Source organism: Carlito syrichta, unplaced genomic scaffold (genome assembly GCF_000164805.1).
Source record: "Carlito syrichta isolate Samal-C Ts95f unplaced genomic scaffold, Tarsius_syrichta-2.0.1 Scaffold288230, whole genome shotgun sequence".
Taxonomy (NCBI): Eukaryota; Metazoa; Chordata; class Mammalia; order Primates; family Tarsiidae; genus Carlito; species Carlito syrichta.
Window position 1 is genome coordinate 241997 of NW_007232326.1, and position 27814 is coordinate 269810.

The 27814-nt window shown below is 37.1% G+C and overlaps 1 protein-coding gene across 1 annotated transcript in view; it reads left to right on the plus strand.

The window, feature by feature from the left end:
• The window catches only part of LOC103255538 (protoheme IX farnesyltransferase, mitochondrial-like), a gene marked incomplete at its 3' end in the record, with an annotated part of 35505 nt that extends 8262 nt beyond the window's left edge, over positions 1 to 27243 (plus strand). Inside the window, exon 4 of the mRNA XM_008053520.1 lies at positions 27119 to 27243. Within this exon, the coding sequence (XP_008051711.1) occupies positions 27119 to 27243 (125 nt within the window). The remainder of the gene's footprint in view (positions 1 to 27118) is intronic.
• Positions 27244 to 27814: the final 571 nt, after the last annotated feature.

The window sequence follows — 27814 nt, forward strand, 5'->3', positions numbered from 1 at the left end:
GGCTCACTGCAGCCTTGACCTCCTGGGCCTGAGGTGATCCTTCTATCTCAGTTTCTAGAGTAGCTGGGACTACAGGCGTGTACCACCATACCTGGCTAAGTTTTTGATTTTTTTTTTTTTTTTTTTTTGTAGTAACAAGGTATGGCTATGTTGACTAGGCTGGTATCAAGCTCCTGGGCTCAAGCAATTCTCCTGCCTCAGCTCCTCAAAGTGCTAGGATTATAAGTGTGAGCCACCATCCCTGCCTCAGATCTTTTTTACCTAGTTCTAGTACACCATACCAGATTTTATTGCCATAATTATGTGATGTGTTTACTACAGTCATCCTATAATTTACATAAAGCATTATTATTCCATCTTATAGCTAAACTTTGATATAGTTTATTCTGGACTAACCCTGTTTGGAAGGTATGTTCTGGGTTATTCTGCAATTTGAAGAGGACCTGGTTTCTTCTTGTCTTCTTGGATTAGAATAAAGAGACAATATGTGCGTGAATGATAAGGTTAAACTAGGTACTCTTTGAAAACAGAAAGAGGTAAATGATATTATTGAGTCAGATGAACAGAAGAGACAGAGAGGCTTTTGAGAGTGACTCCAACTCCGAAAAAAAAAGAGAGAGAGAGAGAGAGTGGAGAAAGATTAGGGAAAGAGTGGTTTTGTTTATTTAAAAAAAAAAGACTTGAGCCTGAAATCCAGGGCAAAAGGAGGTAAACAGATAACTTCTTTCCTCAGTGACTAGCCTCATGGGAAGAAAATCCTTTTGAGGGGGAGTGATGAATAGACCCAGGGGGTTTGGTGAAGGAACTGAATAATTTTAGTAAGGCTTACATGGTGTAACTCAAACTGTGAGATGAATTCTACATGGCATCCTTAAAACCATGTCTTAGTGCTTTATGTTAGCTAAGCAAGGAGTTAGCACATTTCTAAAGAAGTTTTCTTTTACCATTTACACAAGTGATCTAAGTGTCATGCTGTTGGCATGTTAAGAATGACTATAAATAAGTTATGGCCATAAGGATATCACTCCAAAAATGAGAACTGTCAGTCCGTAGGCATCAGAAGTGGCCTCTGTCAACAGCAGCTTCTTTCTTTGTGTGCACCATTGTTTAACACATCTACTCTGCAGATGAGCTCCCCTCACTTACGGTCCCATCTGTGTCAGGATTGCTGGCATTCTTTGTGTCCCTCAGAAGAGAAACCTTAGACTCAATCTTCACTCTTTGCTTTCCATTCTTCCCTTCATTGCTAGTCTACCCTCTAATTGTTAGCATTAGAATCTTTTGTAATGCCTGTAAGATTTGCTTTTTCATCCCTTTTTCTGAAGCTACTAACCTAGTCTGGGTCCAAAATACATGAGACCATTGGGTGTTTTTTTCTTGAGGGGGGTGGTTTGTTTGTTCGTTTTGAGTCGGAGTCTCAATTTGTCACCCAGGCTGAAGTGTGGTAGCATCCTCACCACCGCTGCAGCCTCAACCTACCGGGCTCAGGCAGTCCTTCCACCTCAGCCTTCCAAGTAGCTGGAAGTACAGTCATGTACCACCATACCCGACATTTTTTATTTATTGTAGAGAAAGTTGCCCAAGCTAGTCTTGAACCCTTGGGCTCAGGCAATCCTCTCACCTATGCCTCCCAAAGTGCTGGGATTACAGAAGGCACCCAAGCCGAGGCCATTGGTTTTTGCATTAGCTCCTAACTGTTCTCTCTGCCTTTGTTTCCCCCCACTGCAGTTTGTGCTTCCCAGGGCTGCCAGACTAACTTTCCCAACACATTGCTTTTGATTTTTTAAGCTACACAAAGAGTCTACAGTTTCTTCATATTGCCTCCTGTCTCAACTCTGCCTGATGTTAAAGGAACATTGTAACCTGGAATGATCAAACTTCCCCAGAAACAACTTTTTTTCTTTTTCCCTCACCATATTTGTTCCCCCTGGTTCCATGGGTTACTAATTTGCCTGTCTTGTATCCAGTCATTTTTTCGAGGCCTGTCCATTAACTCTGCTCTTGGCCTCAGTCTCCCTTCTCAGAATAATGGATCATGGCTTTGAAGTTAAGCAGACTTGAATTCAGATCCTGGCTATCACATTTACCAGTCAGTAAAACTTTGGGCAGTTCCTTAACTTTATTGAGATAATTTCCACATCTGTAAAATAGGAATAATTATAAATCATTTAATGGTTAAATCACATGATGCATTAAAGCATCCAACAGCATGCCTGACATATGGGAGGCACTGAAAGCTTCCAAATAATTACTGGTAGGCACTTGATTGTCTGTTTAACATGTATTGTTATTTCTCCTAAAATTGTTTCTGCATGTGGAGGGGGTTTGAGGTGAATGGGTATATAATAGGCAGGGAAAACTAGGAGGAGAATTATAAGCAAAAGGAGAAGTCTTTGCGAAAACAGAGAAGTTTGGTATATCCTGGCGTGTTCAGAAAACTGCACTGTGACAATGTGTAATGTGATATGACTTGAATGTCATGTAGGAGAAGCACTTACGGAGACTGAAGAGTTGGGCAGGACTGATATTGTCTTATTGGCATGTATATCATGCTAAAGAGTTGGGCCATTATACCACAGCAGTGGAAAGTCCTGGAAGGCTCTTTGGGGCGATATGATTACTTTATGTTTTGTCTTATTTATCTGAGTGTTATTTAACTACTATTAAATTAGTATAGGCTTATTGTAAAAAAAAAAAAAAATCCAAATAAAACAGAAACATATGCCTTTTTAAAAAAATTATTTTAAAGATGTGGGGTACAATTCAGGGTTAGGTATACAGGTACCCTTGTTGATGAGGTGTGCCCCTCCCTCCCCTCGTAGTTTCCCTCAACTGCCAATCTCCCTAATCCTCTCCCCTGGCAGTTTCCCACTATTGCCAATCTCTTTCTTATAGTATTATGATAATTGTTCAAGGTTTACTTATGAGTGAGACCATATGGTACTCTGTTCTTTGTTTCTGTGATAGATCACTGAGTACGAGAGACTCATCCAAGTTGCTGCAAAGTTCATATGCTTGTCCTTCTTTATGGCTGCGTAATATTCCATTGTGTATTTGTACCACATTTTTTAATCCAGTCCAGAGAAGCATATGTCTTAAACTGAGAGAGTATCTTTTCCCTCCATTTTAGATGAAAATCCCTCTGTGAAATATAGTCTTTCCTATGTAGCCTTATATGCAAATATAGATCGATATGGATTTATGTTTTCTTTAGCAGAAATAGGATTATAATATGTACAGATACACACACAGATATATGTATGTGTGTGTATATGCACACACACACACGCACACACACACACACACACACACACATACTCACATGGTTCTACAACTTGCCAGTCTCCTGTAACAGTAATACTTTCATTGATAGTATTTACCTCACTGCATACTATTCCACTATATGGATCTGCCCTTATTAAATAATCCTCTCTAGGTAAACATTTAGAATATGTCTAGTTTTTTACTATTAAAAGCAGTTCTGTGATTAACTTGTATGTACATAGTCTTTGTATACTTATATCATTAGTCTCATTAAGAATCTCTGTTGGATAAGTGTTTAGAAATGTAATAACTAGCTTTATATACTTACATTTTTGATAGAGCAATCAATGTGTTCCTAAAAAAGATAGTTTAATTTACACTCCCTCCAATACCATATGGGAATGTGACTGTCTGAATACTGTGCTCCTGCATAAACAGTCTTTACCAGTATTGTCAAATTGATCATCAAAAAGGGCTGTGTTTTAACTTCCGTTGTTTAAGCTTTGGTAGAATTTAGCATCTTTTCTTCTATTTTGATCATTTGTGTGTTTTCTTCTATTATTTGCCTCTTATATCCTTGGTCATTTCTAGAACAGTGGGCTAGAAAAACCAGGGGTATTCAGCATGGAATTTGAGTAAAGTCATGGCAGTGAAGTTACCAAGGGTTGGTTCACAGAGTGCCCAGAGCAGAAGGCCAAGAGCGGGTCTTTGTGGGTATATCCCCTTTTAAGGATGGAGTAAGGTATAAAAAGGATGGAACATGCAAGGAAATAAGCGGTCAGAGGAAGGTAAACAGCAAAAGAATCTGTCACAGAAGCCAAGAGAGAGAGCCAGTTCATAAAGGAAGTGATCAGCACTGTCAAATGCTAGAGGTTTAAGAAGGCTGGCTAGAGAGAGCTATTTTATTTGGCACTCAGGAAGTCAGCATTGGCTGATTACTTAATCAGGAAATATCAATGTTTTCTCTTCTCAGAGTCTTAAATGAGCTACTTTAAATAATTCCTTTTATTCTCATAATGCTTATTTTATTAGGAACAGAGGAAAGTATGATAACTGGTTTAAGATCAACATTCTGTTTTTTTTTTTTTTTTTTGCAGCTTCTTCCTCTCCTTCTTACTGGCTATTGTGGTATTGCTTTTCCTTTTATGTAGCTTATATGACTGTATATCTGAATTGGCATTCCAGATGCAGGGTTTGATATGTAAAACTGGTGCCTGAAATCTCAGGCATTTATTAAATTAAGGATTTAATAGCATATACTATGTTGTATAGCATGTATCAATTCACTGGTTCTCAAATGTCAGTTTGATAAGAAGCACTCATGGCGTGCTTATTAAAACAGCGACTCCTGGCCACTGTTCCTAGTTCAGATCTCCTAGGACTGGGGCAGGACCCAGAGATCTGAATGTTTGACAGGAACACCAGATGATTCTGACACAGGTGGTCCTAGACCTCACTTCAGGAAAGTAAAGTAGGTGTCACACAGGCAGTGTGTCACACAGGCAGTAGTCCCAGACTGAGTGGTCTGGCTGAATGTGAAGAGAGCTCACCTAGTGAGAGCCAGAGCTGCCAGTTGCTATCCCTGGCAACAGAAAAAGCCAACTGGGCAGAAGCTGGACCACACAAAAGAGGTATGCAAAAGCAAAATGCACCAAGGAAAAAGGAAGCAGCAGCCTCACCAACACACACAAATGGAAAAGTCTCAAGGCAGTAAATTTCCCCTCATATCATTTTATATATTCCATGCCCAGGTTTCTGGATAAACTAATTGAATTAAATTAATTTCTTTCTGCTTATTCCATTTAAAGAAGCAGCACCCTTTGGGTGACCCTTGCCCTCTTATCTGACCTTTTACCTCCCTATTTAGTTTATTACTTGAAATCATATATGACTTAGAGTCAGCAGGATTTTTTTTTTTAAAGAAAATACCTGGTATCTATCAATTGATTTCTTCTGTACTCTTAACATTTTGGGCAATTCATTTATAGCTAATGATGGCCGAGGCAGCAATATCTAGGATTCAGCGATCACTTTTATAGAAGTAGTCTTTCTTTGCCTCCTTTTGTTTATAGCTGTAATATACCAAGGAAAATTAACTGTAGAATAAGTGGAGGGCCATATAGTGGTCATACTTATATTTCATTTATAGAATAACAGGATAGCCGCAGCCTGATGCCTTGGCATGTATGCTAGGATATGGGCCAAATGTTTGCTGGTGTTAATGCCATTGAATTTTTTTTTTTTAATGAAGGGAAGTAAGACTGAATTTATAAAGAAGGAATATGTCTCCCTTGAGTTTCTTTTGCCAACTGAGCTATTTACAATATGTTTTTGGAGTTTGTTGTACAGACCACACTCGGGTGAAGAAATTTTATTTGTAGTAGGATCATAGAGGCTTTGGTGACTCAACTGAGTTTATACTTAATATAGGCCAATAAAAAACAGAACTTTTTTCCTGAGTAACATTTGTGCAGAAAAGCTGCAACACATTTTTTGAGACCAGAACACTAAAATAGGCTGTTTATTGGAACCAACAGATTATTCTATTGATGGAACTGATGTAAAGCACAGTCTATCAATTATATAGATTTTTTTCCCCCCTGGAGCCTAGAATGCTGCTTTTTATTAAAATAAAAAAAGCAGGAATGTAAGATACAAATTCTTTTTAGTTGCTTGTATAGTTTTAAAAAGTGAACTTACTATAATCTTCAGTTATTAACTATTTGTATCGAGGTTTTTCACATTTTTATAAAAATACTAATTGAATGAAATTATGATTTTTCTAATTTTAAGTTATGTTTTGAAATAACTACCTTAATTATGATGCACTTGCTAAATGCTATTGTAGTATTTCAAGCTATATAGCTCATTAATATTTATTTTTAGAAAAAAAAGAGAAGATTGAAATCTCCCCATAATTTCATCATCTTAAAACCATTTTGAAGATTTGGTGTATTTTACAATTTTTTTCTATGCATCCCATTCATATGTTTTTACTTTTTTAAACAGATATAAGATTATAATATGTCTTCTGTAATTTTTTAAAATATCTTTTTGTATCAATATCTAATCTGTTTTCGGTGACTTTTAAAAAATGTAAAAGTACTGTTTTCTTTAAGCAAAATCACATAATATACAAAACTCTTCAGACAATGTAGTGACGAGGTATGTTGCATACAGTTTTCTACTTTTTATCTGTACACAGTCTTGTAATGTTAGTAGCACAACCTAGGTAGTCAGACTGTCTGAGTTGGAATTCTTAGTCTACAGTTTATTGGTTTTGTGGTCATAGGCACACTTTTTTCAAGTCTCTAAACCTCAGTTGCTTCATCTTTAAAATGGGGATAATCCTACCTGAAAGGATTATTGTGAAGATAATAAGCAATAATACAAGTAAATAGTTTACTACCATATATAGTAGATGTTCAAGAAAAGTTAGTTATATTATAATAGTGCATATATAGTTTTTGTTGTGTTTGTTTTATTAAAATTGAGTCATATTGCACATTTTGTTCCGTTATTTGCTTTGTTCCCTAATTAGTATATTACAGACATGCTTCTTCATCAATACAATTAAATCTACCACCTCTTTTTAAGACTGATGATATTTCATAGTGTGGGTATATTGAATTTATTAAACCATTTTCCTACTAATGGATATTTAAGTAGTATCTTATTTTTGCTACTAAAAATAATTTTTAATATCATTGTACATATGTTCTTGTACATATTTATTTCTGAAAGTTAGTTCTGTAGAAGTATATCTTTTTTTAGTGGATATATAGCATGCCATTGCATAGGCATACAATAATTTATTTCTTTTCTCTTTAGGTGACTTTAATTATACTATTAATATTATAAATAGTGCAGTAATGAATATCTGTGGAGCTAAATCTATGAATATTTTCCTAGGATAATATATATAAGTGGCATTGATAGGTCAAAGGGTATGCGTACTTGTAAAGTTTTCTATTTCATTGACAGATTTCTCTCAAGGCTTTGCAAATAAATGAATAAATAAATAAGAAAGGTTTTGCCAGTTTCTGCTAGCCAACTCAACATACCTTCACCAATAAATGCTAAATAATGTGCTTTTCTGAATAACTCTACCAATTTGATGTATAAAAATGTTACTTAAGTCTTTAATTTTTCATTTAAAACGACTAATGAGGTTTTATATTTTTCATATGTTGATTGGTGGTTTGCATTTCTTTTGTTAATACATTTTTGTTTGCCTTTAAACCTCCTTTTCTGTGTTTGTCTTTGTTGTTTGAAATAGTTCTTTACATATTAATAATTTAATCCCATTATATCTGTTCTAAATGCCATAGCTTGTATATTGTTTGTTTCTTGTTTTTATTTATCATTGTTTGATGTGCACACGTTAAATTTATGTAACTAAATCTATTTATCTTTTCCCTTATGGGTTTCTGATTTCAGCCCCATGCTTAGGCTTTTTCCTACATGAAGATTTTGTAAGTACAGTATGTGTATACATTGGCAATCTTATATTGTTAATGATTTTATATTCATTTTTATTATTTATAAGAAATGTATTTTGGTCAATAGTATAAGGTGGAGATATAATGAGGTTTTAATAAGTCGTTAGACAGTATTTAAATATTCTGTTCACAAATTTAAGAACTTGTGAAGCTGTAATCCTGAAATTCATCTCACCCCTCCTCAGTTCTGTTAATAATTTAATTTGAATTTCAATATGTGTATTTAGGGACGAATTGAGATCTTTAATATATCATTTTCATTTATCCTTTTATGCCTTTAAATTTTGTAGTTTTCTTTAAATAGTTGAATACATTTACTGATAATCTTTTTAAAAAATGTAGCTATTTCTTGAGTTTTTCAGGCATACAATCAAATAATGATCATGATATCTTCTTTTTTGTATTTATACTAATTATTTTACTTCTGGTAATTTCTTCTTTGTTATACTCTCTCCACTTGCTTTCCTCATTATGATTTTTTGCTTCCTTCTGAGAGATCTTCTGAGATGTGTCATATATGATACTAATTCAGTTTTGTGCTGTCTTTTGTAATACATCTCATGACTTTTGATATTCTGCTATGGCAGTTCTGTTACTATTTATCTTAACCTAGTTTATCTGTTTGATGATTTGGTTTTATTTTTTCCTAGATTGTACAAATTTATTTTTTCCACTCATTCAGCTGATATTTGTTAACCATCTGTTGTGTTCCAGTGTACTCTTCTAAGTGTTGTGGACAGAATGAAATATGTGTGGCTGACAGAGTCCTTGTCCTCTTGGGTCGTACTCTTTAGGAGGAGCTCAGAGTCTACAGGTTCTGTGGTGTATTTTTTTCAGAAATACATTCAACCTCTTTTTCTCCTATGCAGCTTTTTTCTTTTATATTGTAGAATCTTTTTTATGAACCTTAAACATTGACCCATTTTGTCTCTTTTAATGTTTATCCATTTCTGAAAGAAGGCAAGTCTATTCCAGACAGTAGTTATACCCCAAATGAGTATAAGCTTCATGAGAACGGCACGTTTTGTACATTTGCACTGTTATGTCTTGCATACCTACAACAGTGCCTGACACATGGTAGGTGCTCATTGCATATTTCTTAATTGGATGCATAGCTGGATTTTTTTCTATCACCTAACAGTTTCACTTGAGGTTGTTGTACTTCTGTCACATTTTTTTTTTTTTTTGAGTTGGAGTCTCATTCTGTCACCTAGACTGGAGTGCAGTGGCCGCTTCCGGCCACCGCAGCCTCGACCTGCTGGGCTCCAGCGATCCTTCCGCCTCAGCCTTCCGGGTAGCCGGAATTACAGGCATGCGCCACCATGCCCGGCTGATTTTTTTATTTATTGTAGAGATGAGGTCTCACTGCCCAGGCGGGTCTCGAACCCGCAGGCTCAGGCAATTCACTCACCTCAGCCTCCCAAAGGCGCGGGATTACAGGCTGAGCCACCGAGCCCGGCTATCTTCTGTCACATTTTAAGTGAAAAGAATGGAGGCTATCAGTTTGCATTACTGGTGTAGCAGTTCTTTGACCTGAAGATGAGGAGGGAGCAACCAGCAAGGGGACTTTTTCTCTAAAAGGTTTTTCACTGTGTTTCTGAAACCACAGTGTCAATGTCCTGCTCCCCAAATCTAGTCGTCAGTGTTTTCTGGGTCTACTCTCCACATAAAGTGTGTCTGTATCCAGCTCCTCTAGTGCTGCGGCATGCTGAGTTGGAAGAATAACTCCCAGTATGCCAAGGTGTGGTGGTAGTAAGTGACCTGCTACACTGGATCATGACTCAACAAAATTTTCTGCCTTGTCCCAGTGAGAATTATATCAAAGTGAGGCCCTGCTTTCTTTTTGGTATGAACCTCTAGCCCGTTCTCTCCCTCTAGCTGTGATGCAGCTGCCTGTAAGTGCTTCTGTACTGCGGTGATGAAGGGACTTACCATGGCGGGGGCCAATCTCACTCATGGCCCACCCTAGCCTCTGTCCTTGTTCCTCATCAGGAATAATGGGTGTGGTCAGGATAACCTTTATTTCCCATATTTTTCCATTTCTTTATTAGTAGCTATTTGGGTAGTTTAATTTTTTGCTGTTTAAATAATGAAAGTAATGAGTCAGTTCTCAGTAGCTGTCTTCAATTTAGTTTCATCTGTATCATATTTAACAAATATTTCTTGAGGTTTTTACTATCCTGTCTTTACCTAATTTATTGCTGATGTAAGTTTTTCCCCAATTTTCATTTTTATTTTATTTCTGTTGATTTCTCTGAGGCTGGTGCTGCATAAGATGCTTTAGCCCATGTTCTAATTTAGAGGGAAAATATAATTAACTAAGCTATTATGTTTTCTAATAATTTAATTGTTAAGATGGGATTTAATTGTCTTAAAATCAATTTTATGTTAATTGAGCTGATTGTAAGTATAAGATGCTGTGGTAGATGTTAGGGGAATGTAAAGTTGAATTTCATAAGCATGATAATGTCTCAGAAATATTAACAACTTTAAAGAAGAGAGAGAAAAGTATGAATTGAGAATGGGCTCCACTGCACATAATTGAAAACTTGAAAAACAGTGAGTTAAACAAATAAAGTGTTTCTTTTTCTCATATAGCAATGATTCAGAAGGTAGAAGTCTGGAGCTAGTGCTTGCCAACATACCTGGTACTCTCTTTTTCTCTGTCAGCATTAGCTTGTGGTTTTCGTCCTCAGGAACACAAGATGGCTTTCATACCCTTGTCATCACATTGTACTTTAGACAGAAAGAAGGAAAGGGGAAAATGTGGAAAGGGAGAAACCTCCTTATAAGATGTTGCCTCTTTGGGAAGAAAAGCTCTTGATAGGAACTTCTTGTTATATCTCATTGGCCAGGACTGTGTGTGCAACTGTGGCTACCTCCAGCTGCAAGGGAGGTTGTAAAGTATGGCATAATTTAGATTAAAAACATCTGTCATTTTAAAAACCAAAGCATCTGAAATCTAGCCCTTTCAACTCTGACAGTGGCCACCTTCTTTGTGACCTCATAGCCCCCACTGGGCTGTCTTATTGTGCAGTAGATCCTCTTCTTGGAAGCTGCCTACCTTACTCAGTTTTTCCAAAGAAAAGTTAAACTCCACCCTTTAGTCTGCTCTGTGACTACTACCACATATATATGTTTCATATATGCTATATTTAAATGAAGACTGATTTACCAACTGGGCAATTACTTTTCCAGTAGTGGTGGCAGATGTATGCTAATCTGTAAGCAGTTTTTTCCTATCATCTTGATAATCAAATACACATTTTGAGACTGCTGGATTGTGTGGGGTTATGTATAGTTAGTACTGGACTGTGCAGCAGAGGAAAGCCAGCTAGCCCAAGTATACACCTTCATGCAAAAGTGTAGGTGGATGATGGAACTTCAGCTTAACAAGAAACAAGCCAGGTGACAAAGCCCCCAGTGAACATTGAAGAACATTATGAAACTCTCTCACTTCTTTGTTGCACTCCAGTAGTTATTAAAGGCTTTGCCATCTTGCTCAATTTTCTTCACCCAACATTTCATCATCAACCTAGAGAACTTTACTTTCTAGTGGTTCTTAAAAACTTTATATGAGCCGGGCTCAGTGGCTCAGCCTGTAATCCCACGCCTTTGGGAGGCTGGGGTGAGTGGATTGCCTGAGCCCATGGGTTCGAGACCCACCTGGGCAGGGAGACCTCATCTCTACAACAAATCAAAAAATCAGCCGGGCGTGGTAGCGCACGCCTGTAGTTCCAGCTACTCGGAAGGCTGAGGCGGAAGGATCGCCAGCGCCCAGCAGGTCGAGGCTGCAGTGGCCGGGAGCAGCCACTGCACTCCAGTCTGGGCGACCGAGTGAGACTCCAACTCAAAAAAAAAACAAAAAACAAAAAAACTTTATATGCCTCCTGAGATACTTGGGATGTTTGTTATAATGTATATGTCTGGCCATTACTCTATATATTCCTTCACTCGAGATCTAGGGTGGGGCCTAGGAATCTGTATTTTAACCAGTGACTCTTGATATAGGTGGCCTCATAACATACTTTGAGAAACTTTTCATATACATGCATATATATTTTTAATTTTTAATTTTGTAATATTTTCTTTTTGAGTCAGGGTCTCACTCTAACCCAGGCTTGAGTACAATGGCATCATCATGACTCACTGCAGTCTCAATCTCCTGGGCTTGGGCAATCCTCCTGCCTCAGCCTTCTGAGTAGCTGGGGCTGCAGGCATGTGCCAGATTTTTTGTGATTTTGATTTACGTAGATTTGATTTTTTTTGTAGAGATGAGGTCTTGCTATGTTGTCTAAGCTGTCTTGAACTCCTGGGTTTAAATAATCCTCGCCTTGGCCTCCCAAAGTGCTGGGATTACAGACTTGAACACCTTGCCTGACAAGACATCCTTGTTATCGGGAGAACCCATTCAACACTCTCTCTCCTAATCTCTCTTTACTCTCAGCAACCCATCTTGCTTCCCATTACTCACAAAAATACAGATTTAGTTCCCATCAAGAGGGAGCTCCACAACTTCCTGCTAACCCAGTTTATCAGAATTCTTACCTGTTACTGCCTTCTTTCCCTTCTGCCTTTTCTTCTCCCACCCCCATCAGTGGGTGGCACCTTCCACCTGACACCTGGGGTCCTGTAAGATTCTGCAAGTCCAAATAGATCTTCCTCTACTGTGTGGTGGGGATATTGTCTGAATTACTTGAGGGAGACAAATGATTGCTTCTCAACCTGCAGGTCACACTGCAGGTGCTTAATAATCCTTTGGGGTATTACAAAGGCTTGGTTTCCAGCTCAAAGCAAAGCAAAGCAGCATCACATTTATTAAGATTAAGGAATGAAACACTTAACAGAAGTGAATTTTAAAAGAATGTTACAAGATTGCCTCTTTACTCAAAAAAAGTTTTTGCTTAACTGTATATTTTGGAAAACCTTTCTAAAATGTACTATAAAGTTTTAGCTTTACTAATAACTTTTTTTAAAATATCAAATAAGAAGAGGGAATAATGAATTTGGAGATTAAGAATGAAAAGAGACATGATGTCATGTCAGTGAGCTTTTAAAAAGATACTTAGGTGTGTTTTTGTCCATACTCACTCTGAGCTGTTTTATTCATGGATGGAGAGTGACTTTATCTGGAGCAGTCTCTCAGCTCGTTGCTTTTGTGCTTGCTGTTCCCTGTCTCAAATATGTACGCCTCACCATCTTTTCTGTTTGCCAGACTCCTTCAGTTTTCAAATTTGACATCACTTTTAGGAAGCCTTCTAGGTGAGAAAGCCCTTCTATATTTTTACAGAGTTCTTCACCTGCTGAATTGTTGTCATAATGTGTTGTAATCGTTGCCTGTTGACTTTTCTGTCTCAGTGCTTTGCTTATAATAGGTGCTCAGAAAATAGTAGCTCAATGTTTTAAAAAAAGTATCAAATTCTTGCTGCTATTTGTAGAATTTTGAACAGCTAGTCTTTTAATTACAAGTAATCAATTATTTTGCTATACTGTAGTAGCTTAATGCTTAGCTATGACTAAGAAGTACAGTATCTAAACCCATGGGTTTAGGCTGCTGTGATTTTGTAGTTCCTTGATCTGCTTTTCACAATGTCTCTTTCACAATGTCAATGGATTCCAAAGGTTTTAGCATGCTACTTTATTTTTCACTTGGCATAATTGTGGAGGATTGTAGACCCCACTATCTTTCTCTTAAGTTCTTCAAATTTGTGAAAACAGTGCCCCGTGAAACTCAGAGGGATCCTCAGAAACTTTGCTTTGCTTTGTTCTAAATGATGTAGTCTCCAGCTGAGAATTTTTGTTACAAATAGTGAGCATAAATGTTATCAATAAATCACTCTTTGGGTTGGCAAAACAACTAACTATTGGTTTTCAGTTTCACTGAAAAGGACAGCAACACCAATTAGGGAATTCTTCCAGTTGTTGATTATCTATTAATAAAAGTATTTCTAAAAGATTCTTCTTGCAATAATGTTGTTTTGAGTGATTAGAATAATGACGTAACCAGCACTGATGCATCACTATCTATCTAATTACTAGGAGTAAATGAAAATTCGCCATGAAAAAGAAAATAATGATGCATTAATATATATGTGTGTATTTAGGTCCAGATGTAAAGAACAAGTGAGTAGGTTCATTTTACTGACCTGTTAAATGTGTTATGCAAAATAATCAAATGTTGCTAAACACTAAATACTTTCAAAGTCAGAATGATATTGAAAATGAAGACTTAGTCTTAATTCTTTGTTATTTTAAATGTTTATTTTGTGCAATATCTACTTTCTAGATAATCATACTTATATTTTTGATATGAAATGGAGATAAAGCTATAAAGACATATTTCTGCTTAAAAGTTTCAGTTTTAGTTAATAGGTGTCAGTTTATGTTGTTGTTTGGGTTTTTTTTTTTTTTTTTAATTGGAGTCTCGCTCTTGTCGCCCAGGCTGGAGTGCAATGACATGGAAAACTTTTTAGTTAATTGAAAGTGTTTTAAAGTATTGATTTTTTTTTTCCTTTTTTTTCTTTTTAGTATATGGAGAAGAAATATTTCTTTATTGAAAAGAAAAAATACTTGGGTGGGCATTGTGGCTCGCACCAGAAATGCCAACACTTTGGGAGGCCAGGGTGGGGGATTACTTGAGCCAAGGAATTAGAGACCAGTTTAGGCAACATAATGAGACCTCATCTCTACAAAAAACTTAAAAATTAGCTGGGTGTGGTGGCGCATACCTGTAGTCCTACCTACTTGGGAGAATGAGGCAGAAGATTGCCTGAGCTCAGGAGGTTGAGTCTGTGGTGTGCCATGATCATGCCATTGTACCCCAGTCTGAGTGAGACCTTCAACTCAGAAAGAAAAAAGAGAGAAAGAAAAGAGAAAAACTGAAAATAGGATGATAAAGTAGAAAAATTCTTTGATTCAAGGAAAAACTGTAATTGAAACTACACTCTTAGGATCTCACTCTGTTGCATAAACTAGCTTAATATAAGTAACTTTTATTTATGTATTTATCAGACCTGATAGATACTTCATTTCCTGTTTCTGAATATTAACTAAATGCAAACCAAATGATTCCTGGTGAATTGCAAGAATGTTCCTGGTGAATTAGTGACCATACTTAAATGCTTCATTTTGATAACAGTGTTGCTTAGTAAACTTGAAGTTGTGAGATTTAATTTGGTTCTAGGACTCTCAGACTAATTTTTGTTATTAAGTATATGCAGAAAAGAAAAGGGAAAACAGGAAGCCCTAATAAGTTCTTAGTTTTACAGCTGTGTTATTAAAAATCTCTTTGAAAAGTCTTATCTTTTAACCAGAAGTGGTTGTAGTTTGTAAGCAGTTACCTCTGATTGATATCCTTTGATGTGGCTGAGAAATACTGTCTCTCTCATCAATTGACTTTTCATCTGAACTTAACAATAAGCATAAGAATTACCACCTTCTTTGATACGTTTGTTGGTAAGATGACTTCACAGTATGAAGGTTCACAGAATGCTGCCAAGCTGTGAAGCCTAAAAAACTCACTTAAATTAGAAATTCAAGCATTTGAAGCTTAAGGTAATAATAGAAATGAAGATAGAGTTGGAAATTATAAGTACAGCCATTTAGTAAAAATACACTCTCATTTGAAAATCAGAAAAGACTTAACTCCTGTCTCTGGATTAAGTTTTGCATATATACAAAGGTTGCCCCCCAAAAAAACATATACACATTTTAATGCTCGAAAGATGGCATTAATCAAATGAATGGTAGCATCACCATGCGACAGGCAGGACAGTCAAAGACAATGGTGGAAGCACGGTTGAGCAAACATCATACTACACATTGCTACTACAATTTTAATTCAACTTCGGAAAGTAAACCACAGATAACATCTTTTAAAAAGTGTATACATTTTTTTGGCACCCTTGGGGCTGTGTGTGTGTGTGTGTGTGTGTGTGTGTGTGTCTATCTAAAGAGACAGGTCTTGCTCTGTCACCCAGGCTGGAGTGTAGTGGTGCTCACTGCAGTTTTGAACTCCAAGGCTCAAGCCTGCTGAGTAGCTGGGACTATAAGCATAGACCAACACACCCAGGTAATTTTTAAAAATTTTTTGTAGAGGCATTATCTTGCTGTGTTGCCCAGGCTGATCTCGAACTCCTGGGATCAGGCAATTTTCTCACCTTGGCCTCCTAAAATGCTAGAATTACAGACGTAAACCACCACACCCAACCCCTAAGTTATAGAATTTTGAACTTTGAGATCTAACTAGCAAACACTTATTCCATTAACTTGGACACACAGATAAACAAAACCACATACAAATTCATGCATTGCCTATTCTCTATCAGCTTTCTACATCTCAAGTTTTTAGGATTTGGATCACAATATTGCATAGTATCTGCCATCAAGGATAATGAGATGTAATAGATCACAAAGATAATTTAAAAATCTGTGGAGAATCTCAAAATCTCATTTAACCAGTGGTTTTAATCTTTCTACCAAATCTTTTATCAGAGTTAATAATTATTCAAATTGACTTATTAGAGTTTTGTTTTTTGCTTAGTTCTTTTGAGGCCAATGCTAAAAAATGGTGATGTATTGAAATACAGAAATAATAAGAAAGCAGAATATAGATGACTCATTTTAAAATATAATTCTTATGGTTATTTTTAATTGATGATTTTAGAAAGGAAATGAAATACATTTATTATGCCTATGCTCAGAGACCAATAGTTCCCAAAGTAGTGACCTTAAAAAAAAATTACTGATAAAGATACTTTTCCAAGAAAATCGCTTACATATTGGAAAAGGCAAAACCTTTCAAGTGTTTTGTTGCAGCTCTGGAAAGTATACTGTGAGATTTGAACTAGGGAGGCTGGATAAGCTTGTACTGCAAGTCTTGCAAAAACCTCTTTACCAATGACAAGTAAAGCCCCTTCTGCTGCAGAAAGTTATAGTTTGTGCATCAGGGCTGCTTCTGCCCACTCCCAATATGGGACTTCCTCCCAATGACTCTCTACTGTTCCCCTTGAAACCTACAGATAAAAATCATGAATCCTGTGCCAGGGATACAGAATTAAATCTTATCTTGCCTGGTTTGTGATTTTGTGATCTGCTAGGTGATTGCATGTATGTGTATCTTCCCTTCATTTAGTGGAAGTTTCTTCTAAAAGTGAGTCTTTGAAGTACTTATCAAAGAATATTCTGTAAAGCAGAGAACTATATTGTCCATAAACTGTGTGACTCTTGCTTGGGACCCTGCATTGATTTCACTACCACTGGTTTTGTACATTTTTCCCCATATAAAAAAATCAGACATTAATGCCTACCATTGCTTGCTTTGCTTATTTTAGAGCAGGGTTTCCCAAAGTTTGTTAGTCTTATATTTTATTAGTTAAAAACATTTTAAGTGTACTTATGTGTGTTTATAATATTTACACTACTATATATAAATATACATGCATAGTTACTTATGAGTACAATTCATGTACTCTTATACTGATATATTCACTTTAAGATAATGCAAAATGTGAGTTTTAAAAGAAAGGATTAAAAATATAAGTGAAATATCAAATATAAGTGAAAGTTCTCCTGTGTTCCTGCCATGTCCCTGAGGTATCCATATGCATCTTTATTTATTTTTTTTAGTTTTTATTTTTATATGTTTTTTTTTAATTTTAAAGACATGAGGTACAATTCAGGGTTAGATATACAAGTGGACATTGTACAGGTAAAGTTGGGCCTCCCTTTGGTTCCCACTTTGCCAGGTTGACCTTACTGATGTTTTGTGCCCCCTACCCCCACCCCGGCAGTATCCCACTACTGCCAATCCCTTTCTTATAGTATTATGGTAAATGTTCAGGGTGTACTTATGTTCAGGGTCTGCTTATGAGTGAGAACATCACACCCTCCTTTGGAGTGCAATATTTTCCAGTTTGAAATAAATGGCAGAGTACTTTGACACACTAAAGTGCTTCACTTCATGTAGGCACGTTGTGTTTTTGTCATTATCATTTTAGTCTACCATTTTTATTAAAGAATGGCTACTGGATAACTTAGATTACAATACAGAAGCATGTGGAGCTTGGTATGGAGTGTTTATTTAGGCACTGTTTTGAAATATGAAATCCAAATTTAGTGGCCAGAGAAATATCTCATCTAGATTTCTATGATCCACATTTTAATAATTACCAAGAGCGTGGCTTACTAAGCCCTTATTATTTACCAGGCACTGTGCTAAGTGCTTTTGATATAGTGAGGAACTATTGTATCTGTAGAAGTGCCCCTAAGTGTGGACAGGCATCTGGAAGTCAAGAGTGATTGACTTCTACGGATACTTAGCTTGAAGAAACAGAGACTATAGAGATGGATTTGTGTGATTGAAGGGCTGTGCTTAGAAAGAAAAAGTTAATTCTCTTGCTCCAGAAGACATAAATCGTATCCTAAGTAGATATTTCAAGGAAGTTGATTTTGGCTTGAATAGAGAGAGAACTTTTAAATAGCTATAGCTCTTCTCTAACAGAGCAGGTTGCCCAGGGAGAAATAACTACCTATAACCAGATTTGGAGAGAGCATACGCTAAGATGTTGGAGAAGGGATTCTTACATCAGGCAAGGGAGAGATTAGACTAGTTGAGCCTAAATTCTTCTTGACCTTCTGGATTTGATTATTCTTTCAGATACTGAATTGTGTTTATTTAGATTCTTTGCTGAAACTGCATATATTTATTGAGCAGTGAAGCCCTGTGTTACCACTTTCAAAATGTTGCTGCGAACTCTGTTTACATTGTTGCCATCCTCCCCAGGCCTTCATCGCTTCACACCTAGCTCTCTGCATTGGCCTTTAAGTGGTTTGCTACATAAATTTTCCTCCGCTCCAGTCAGTCTATCCTCTGTGTTGCTGATAGACTAGTCTTTCTTAAATGCTACCCTCTTTACCATACTAATTAATTTTCTATTGATAAAAAATAAATTGCCACAACTTTAGCAGCTTAAAACAACACATTGTTATTGTTTCACTGTTTCTACAGGTAGAAATGCAGGCATGTGTGGCTCAGAAACCCTGCTCAATGTCTCACCAGGCTGAATTCAAGGTGTTGGTTGGGACTGTTCTTCTCATCTGGAGCTTGGGATCCTCTTCTAGGCTCACTGGTTGTTGGCAGAATTAATTTCTTTGCAGTTCTGGGACTGAGGTCTTTGTTTTTCTTTTAGATACTGTCATTAACTGCTTTTGGCTCTTAGAGGCTGCCCATAGTGCTCTGCCATGTGGCCTTCAAAGCGCGTCTCAACAGGGATGTTCACTTTTTCCCAATTCGTTCACATGTGGCTTAGTCTGTTTTCTCTTCAGGTAACAGAATACCTGAAACTGGATAATTTATAAAGAAAAGGCATTTGCTTCTTACAGTGATGGAGGCAGAGGAGTCCAAAGTTGAGGCTGCATATTGCAAGGGTCTTCTTGTTGATGGGCACTCTGTAGCGTTCAGGCGGCGTAAGACATCACATGGTGAGTGGAACTTGCTAGTTCTGGTCTGTTCTTCTTGTAAAGCTACCGTTCCCACTCCCATGATAATTCGTTAACCCATCAATAGATTAATCCATTTGTGAGTGCCGAGCCCTCATGATCCAGTCATCTTTTAAAGGCCTCACCTCTCAATGCTACCGCAATGAAGAATAAGTTTCAACAAGACTTTCAGAGGGGGACAAACATTCAAAAGCAGCAGCTGTAACCTGGGGCGTGTCTAACTGTGATTGCTTCAAAGTCATTTTTTTTTTTTATGTTAAATGATAGGGAACATAGTAGGGACTTCTCCCTGGAGAATGCAGGAAGACAAGAGACTTCATTTGGTGAATTCTACTAATCATGGGACGTGGAAGAAGGCATCCCTGGTCAGTCTCAGGTCAGGCCTATGGTTTGGAAGAGATTGACCAATAGAGGTACAGTTGTGCTAAAAAATTGACCCTAGTAGTCAGGGCTACCTTTAGTGAAGGCTGCTGCAATTCAATCTCTTTTCATGAGGAACCTTGGGGTTCTCTTGCCGGTCAGGGGCAGGGATGGGTGAGGCACAATTGGACTGGGAGTATTACTCTCCCTTGGGTTTCCCAGAATCATCTCCTGGGCCTGCAGTACCCTGCGTCTGGGCCTATATTGGATGGGTCATGCTTTGTTGGCAATATTGATTTTATGTTTATTCATGAAGGGACAGAATATGAGATTACCAAATAAAATATAATTTCAAGTGTTATTAATGAAAGAATATATTACATTCAATTTTAATGAGATTCTGGTGCTGCAAAATGATTCCTGTAATGAATCCCAGGAAATCAATGAAAAGTTTAATTACAGTTGTGGCAGTGTTGTATGAGAATATTGCTTTGGTCAATTTTACTTGTATAGTTTATCAATTCTCTCTGCCTTTTTCTCTTAAATTAATTGCTTTGATAAAGTAAGTATAAATCCATTCTTTGTTAGCTTTGGGTCTTTTTTAGAAATGTGTTTCAAAATTCAAATCTCCTTTATAATAATAATAATAATAATAGTTGCTGTTTAAAATGTATATTTCCATTTACAATTTGTATATTTTAAAATGAGGCAGTGTTTCCATTTTATTAATTTACTTATTGTTATGTCTTACTAAAACATTACTCTTTTTTCTTTGTCATTTTTTGCAAATCACTTTTGTTCTCTTCTCAGTTTATCAGTGGACTTGTTAGTCAAAAATTTTGATGTACTTTCAGTATTGTTTATCCTCTAATCAAACTCTGGGTGAATAAAAAGAATAACAAGGTACTTTCTCCTCTGATTAACAGTTTTGCTTTCATGTAAGTACATGCCCTTTTCAATTTTAAACTAAGTTAATTTTCTTTTTAGAACACTTTTATTTTTAACAGTTCAGTGATTATGGTGCTTCCTTGTCCAAAATGATGGTAATTGACTTAATTTCTTTCTTTCTTTCTTTCTTTCTTTCTTTCTTTCTTTCTTTTTTAAGCACAATGTAAAATGTTGATCTGGATATTTAGGGATATCTAAAGCATCAGTATCCATAGGGCACTGATTCTAGGACCTCCCAAGGATACCAGAGTCCACAAATGTTCATGTAAAATGGTGTAGTACTTGCATATAACCTGTACTCATCCTCCTATATACTTTAAATCATGTCTAGATCACTCATAACAGCTAATGCAGTATAAATGTTATGTGAATAGTTGTTATGCTGTATGTTTAGGGAATAATGACAAGAAAAAAGTCTGCACATGTTCGATGCAAATGCATCTGTCCATTTTTTTTTCCTGAATATTTTCCATCTAGGTTTGGTTGAATTTATAGATGTAGTACGTATGGATACAGAAGGCTGACTATAGTTCTTTATTCTGGTGACTCTGGATTTTACTAATTTTACATATATTGAGAAGATTTTAGTAGTTTTTCTTTTAACTATTGCTGTGCTTATGAGTAGTCAGTCAACTTTCATGTTTAAGATTTTAAAATACGATGAAAAGTTATTTTTGACTGATTTACTCTCTGAATAGAAGTAGTTTACTTAGTTTCATTTTAAGAAGGAAAACCTTTCAATCTCTTTTCCCTTAAATTCTCCCATTGATACCATTAACCTTTCTTCCCATGTGATAAAAGTCTTTGGGTACAACTGAGAAGTAGAACTGGGTATTAAGAAGTTTTTCTTGCACTCCTGGCTTGTCACGGACTCACTTTGATACACATTTGGAGAGCTGTTGAGTTGTACTAAACAAGATGACTCTCATTCTTTAACACTGGCCTGTCTATGAAATTTTGCAATTTATGGCATGATATCTTTATTAAAAAAAAAAAAAAACTTCCTCAAAGAAGGTGCTATTTGAGTATTCTAAAGGGAGTTTTGTTGTTTGCTCTAAAAAAGTACCTTTCTTAATGGTCATTAAATGTGTTTAGGTAAAGTTAGATGGACTGTTACATGAGAGGCTGTTCTTTCTCTGTTGGCATAAGGGTGAAATGTACCTGCAACTACAGTTTTCAAAGCCTGGAATCACAGTGGTGTTTTCTTTTGGGCACACGTTGTTGTAGAATTAGAGAGCTAAACTTCCAGAATATTTCCTTTGAAATAAGTATTCTCTCTTTGATTGCTACCCCCTGCTCCATGTGGTTATTTGCTGCTGTTAGATACCTTGTGTGCACTTGTATTATAACTATTCCTGGGCCAAGGCATGCTGTACCCCTAGTAGAGGGAAATGTGAGAGGGATGGTACACGCTTTCTGGCTTAGAAGTGCTTCCTTCCTCAGCCACCCTACCTGTCTCCTGGATGTGTATGTCTTTGTGACTTCTGATCAGCCTCCTATTTGCCTTTAGCTCCTAGAATTCTAGTTGAAGTGGTAATCTTAGCACATACAATTATGTCACTTTGCAAATGACCATTGAACCGAACCAAAGAAATGTAGCAATATCAAGAAACCTGTGTCCCATCTAGATATCAGGTAAGGGGCTTTTCCATATGGTAGAGCTATAAAGAATCTCAAAAGTTGCTGAAATACATCAACAGATGTAAAAGCAAAGACCACATGATTATATCATTAGACACGGAAAAAGCTTTTGATAAAATCCAGCACTCTTTTTTGATTAAAAAAAAACCCTCGAACATCTAGGCATAGATGGAACATACCTCAAAATAGTAAGAGCTATCTACAAGAAACTCACATCCCACATACTACTAAACAGACAGAGATTGGAACCATTTCCCCTGAAAACCAAAACAGGACAAGGATGCCCACTCTCACCCCTCTTTTTCAACATAGTTTTGGAAGTCCTAGCTAGAGCAATCAGACAAAAGAAGAGAAGGATAGGAAAAGAGAAAGTCAAGTTATCCCTCTTTGCAGACAACATGATTCTGTACCTTGAAAATCCAAGAGAATCTGTCAAAAACCTCCTTGCACTGATAAAGGACTTTGGCAAAATCTCTGGATATAAAATAAATGCACAAAAGACAGTTGCATTCCTATATACCAAAAATAAACAGAAACCCAAATAAAAAGCACAATCCCAATCACAGTAGCCACAAAAAAAAAAAAAAAGACCTTGGCATCTTCCTAACCAGAGAAGTCAAAGACCTTTACAACAAAAACTACAAAACACTGCTCAAAGAAATCAAAGATGACACAAACAAACAGAAAAATATTCCATGCTCATGAATTGGAAGAATCAACATCGTTAAGATGTCCATCCTACCTAAAGCAATCTACAGATTTAACGCAATGCCCATTAAATTACCAGCAGCATTCTTCTCAGACCTGGAAACAACAATATAGAAATTAATAAAGAAACATAAATGACCACAAATAACCAAAACAATCCTCAGCAAAAAAAACGAAAAACAAAAACAAAGTGGAAGGTATCACATTTCCGGACTTTAAACTTTATTATAAAACTACGATAATCAAAACAGCCTGGTACTGATACAAGAACAGGCATATAGACCAATGGAACAAGATAGAGATTGCCGAAGCAAAACCTCAATTTCTCAATCAACTCATCTTCGACAAAACCTCCACTACTACCAACCACTGGGGAGAGGAGAACCTATTTAGTAAATGGTGCTTGGGAAACTGGCTGACCACATACAGAAAATTAAAACAAGACCCCAACCTGCCCTGATACACAAAATCAACTCTAAAGGGATCAAAGACCTATATGTAAAACCTCAAACTATAAGAACCTTAGAAAATGCAGGAGGCACCCTTATGGAAATTGGAGCTGGCATCCAATTCCTGATCAAAAACCAAGTGCCCATGCCGTAAGAGATAAGATAGTTAAGTGGAACCTTATCAAACTGACAAGCTCTTCTGCAAAGCCAAAGAAACCATCAAGAGAGCAGGGAGACAGCCCACAGACTGGGAAAAAATATTTGCCAACTTTATGTCTGACAAAGGCCTAACATGTAGGATCTACAAGGAACTCAATTATGCTGAAAAGAAAAAAACAGCCCCATTACAAAGTGGGCAAAAGATATGAATAGGCACTTCTAAAAGAAGACATACAAGCAGCCAACAGATACTCACTAGTCATCAAAGAAATGCAAATTAAAACCTCACTGAGATACCACCTAACTTCAGTCAGGATGGCCACCATCAATAACTCAAAAAATAACAGATGCTGAAGAGGATACAGGGAAAAGGGAACACTTCTACACTGTTGGTGGGAGTGTCAACTAGTACAACCTCTGTGGAAAACAGTTTGGCAATTCCTAAAAGATCTAAAAATCGACCTTCTGCATGACCCTGCAATACCCCTACTGGGAATATTCCGGGACGAATTCAAATCACTCTATGAAAAACATAACTGCACACATATATTTATTGCAGCATTGTTCACAATAGCAAAAACATGGAACCAACCGTGTGGCCCATCATAAAAGGGCTGGATAAAAAAGTTGTGGTACATATACACAATGGAATATTATGCAGCCATACAAAAGGACAACATTATGAATTTCACAGCATCTTGGATGAACTTAGAGTCTATAATACTGAATGATCTATCACAGAAACAAAGAACTGATATTACATGTTCTCACTCATAAGCAGACCTTGGACAGTTAGCTTAATACATAATAAAAGGATTGACAGTAGTGGGAAACTGCCAAGGGGGTGGGGCGGGATTGGCAGTAGTAGGAATCTACCAGAGGAGGGAGGAAGCACACCTCATCAAAAAGGGTACCTGCATAATGAACATTTGTATACCTAACCCTGAATTGTACCCCACATCTTTAAAATAAAAAATTTTAAACAGAAAAAAAAAGACTGGATTGAAAGACATGCCAACTGACTTGTGATCATTAAGAGGAACTGTCATTTTCTCTGGTATGTATGTGCTGATGTCAGTAGCAATGCCTTCCTAACATGCTTCCTGTGGCCCCTCACATTGGACAACCATGCCACCTCATCCTAATGGTTATTGGACAACCATGCCACCTCATCCTAATGGTGCTTGTGGTGCTTGTCTCCAAATATTGTCTGTCTTTCATTCCCCGCCGCCATCTGTAAAGATCTGACTTGTCTCATACTCTTCTTTCCACAGCACGTGCTGCCCACTGAGGATCTCATCCATTCCCTCAGGTTCAGCCCTGGTCTCTAGGCAGCTGATTGCAGAGCTTTTTCCTCTCCTGTCTCCCAAGTCTCTCTCCTGAGCTTTATTTTCATCTACTTTCTCTATATTTCTACCTAGACATCGTCCCATGGTTCCTCAGAAACAGCAAGTTTTCCTAAGGTTGGCTATCTCCATCACCTCTTTTCCCAATTTCCTTATGTCTGTTAATGGTATAATTCCTCTCTATGTCACCCAAGTGCAACACTTTACCTTTCATTCTCTGTTGTTGTTTTATTTTGTCTTCCTGCCTTTCATAGTTACCGGGTCCTAACAATTCTCTTACTAAAATATACCTTATAACTCTTCAGTTCCCACTTTTACTACCCTTATTCACAGTGGATTACTGGTATACCGTCTTAAAATGTTTCTCTGCAGAACTCTCTGTCCCTGTCTATAAATTATGGTGCATCTTGTTATCAGGCTAAACTTCCAATTATAGATCTCATTCAGTGACTCTTTACTGCCAACTAAGCAAACTGTAAGCTTCTCAGCTTGATATTCTGCAATCTGGCAGCCACCATCCCTACTCTATGCCTGGCACAGTGGTGGCTTTGAAAATATAGCAATGGATGACACAGACAGGGCTCCTGCCTCATAGACTTACCTTTCATGAGGAGCCAGAATGATCAGTGCCATAGAGGAAATAAAAAGGTGATGTGAGGGAGTAACTGGGGAGGCCTACTTTAGATGAGATAATCAGGAAGGTTCTCCCTAAGAAGAAATCTGAAGGATGAGAAGGAACCAGCCATGGAAATGGACAGAGGAAACAAAAATACAGGGACCCTGGGGCAAGAAAGTGCTTGATATGCTCAAAGAGCAGAAGTCCCTCATGATTGGTGAATAGTGAATGAGTTCAAGAGAAGAGTGGGGTACACTTGTTGGCAAGGGAGAGTTAACATTTTCTCCAAATTTTCAAAGCAGCAAAGTGATATGATCTGTTCACATTTTAAAGATATCACTCTGGAGAGAAGCAAGGTGGAAGCAATGATACTAGTTACAAAGGAGACTCTTACAGTAATTGCTTGGACTGGTTCAGAATTATTCAATCTTGGCACTAGTGACATTTTAGGCCTGAAAATTTTTTGTTGTGGGGTGCTGTCCTATGCACTGTAGGTTGTTAAGAAGCATCCCCAACCTCTTCCCGCTAGAACACGGATAGATCTCTTCCCTTCCAGTTCTGGCAACCAAAAATGTTTCCAGACATTAGTAAATGTCCCCTGAGGGGCAAAACCACTCCTGGTTAAGAACCACTGAACTAGATGGTAGTACTGAGATAGGTTTGAAATACTCTGTAGAGGTAGAACAGTTAGTACTTTGCAGTGAATGGAATATAGAGAGTGAGAAAGGAGATAATTAAAAATGCTTCCTAGGTTTTTGGTTTGAGAATCTAGGTAGATGGTGTCACACACGCGTTAGACTCCTGACATGGGTCTTTGTGCCCTTGTTCCATTGTTCCTGTTCTTGGAATTATCCATTACCTGTGGTGTAGCTTACCCCACCATTCCTTTCCCTTCTCTGCATCCCCTCTTGAAGATCCAACTTAAAATGCTATCTTCTTGATGCTTTGCTAGATTAGCCCACCAATGTTGATTCTTTTTCCAGTGATTTTCTACAGCTCTGTATTGGCATCACTCTTAGACAGTTTTCAGCCCTTTCAGCTTCTATAAACTCCAGAAAATAAGCACCAGGACCTACCAAAAAAGGAGCAGCTTTGGTGGATGCTTGACTTGCCTGGCTTTGCTTCTGCAATCTTGCCTCTTCCCTGGATTCCTGTTGGTAGCTGTAGGATTATCATCTCCTTCTACTCATCTCTGTCCCCCAGGACCATCTTATAGACTTATCTGGAGTTTGTCGCAGAATTGAGGCCCCTGTTTCCCTGTCAAATTGCCCAAGAGCAAGAATGAGACCTTGTACAACTTTATTCCTGACAATACATACTGACTATGGATTTGGTATTCAGTAAATGTTCATTGAATGAATATGTGAATAATTGAATCTGGATGACCTACCTTATTTTTTACTCGAGTATGGCATTAAAAGAAAATTAACATTTTTCTGTAATTAACATGTATAATTTTTATCATCAGAAAAATGTCGATTTTTTAAAGCAAAAGATTAGCCTATAGTTTATGTTATTAATATGATTGATTGACTTATATAAAAGATGACTTGTTCTTTGTCTTTTGGCTTTTACAGTTGAGAATCTTACTGGTAATGATTCGTCTGCTTTGTTTCTATATTGCAGCTCTAGTTGTAAGTACCACTTCAGCTGGATTTGCATTGGCTCCAGGACCTTTCGACTGGCCCTGTTTCCTGCTTACTTCTGTTGGGACAGGCCTCGCATCCTGTGCTGCCAACTCCATCAATCAGGTCAGTTTCTCACCTTTCAGCTAGACTATGCCATTGCCACTTTTTCCAAGATGGTGGTATTGTCACATTTTTAACAACCTTCCAAAATTATATATATTGAGGGAGAAACACTGTGAACTTGTAACACTATGTGTCCTATAGAAGTCTGTGAGTCTCATAACTAATTTGTCTCTTTTTTTGAGTTAAATGATTTTCAGATATGTTCGGGTGTGAGAGCAGTAGAGAATATGCTTCAAATGGCTAGGATTCCTTGGGTCAAAAAGTGTTTTAGAGTAGTCATAACTTTCTACTCTTAGTGATATCTTTGTTTACCCATTCCCTGAGCTCATTATTATTAAACATTATTCTTTCTTGGTTTGATTTCTTAGCATCTTAAGTTACTACTATGTAGAGCAGGAGATATTTTAAACAAGCATAGCATATCCAGCATAAAAAAAAAATCAGTAATTTACTACTCGGTTGACTAGGTGTATGGAATAAGATTATATACAAAAAATTAGCATATTATTTTTAATGCATCTTCCCTCCCCCATTATTTTAAACATCAAAATAACTTCCTAAAATAGTTATT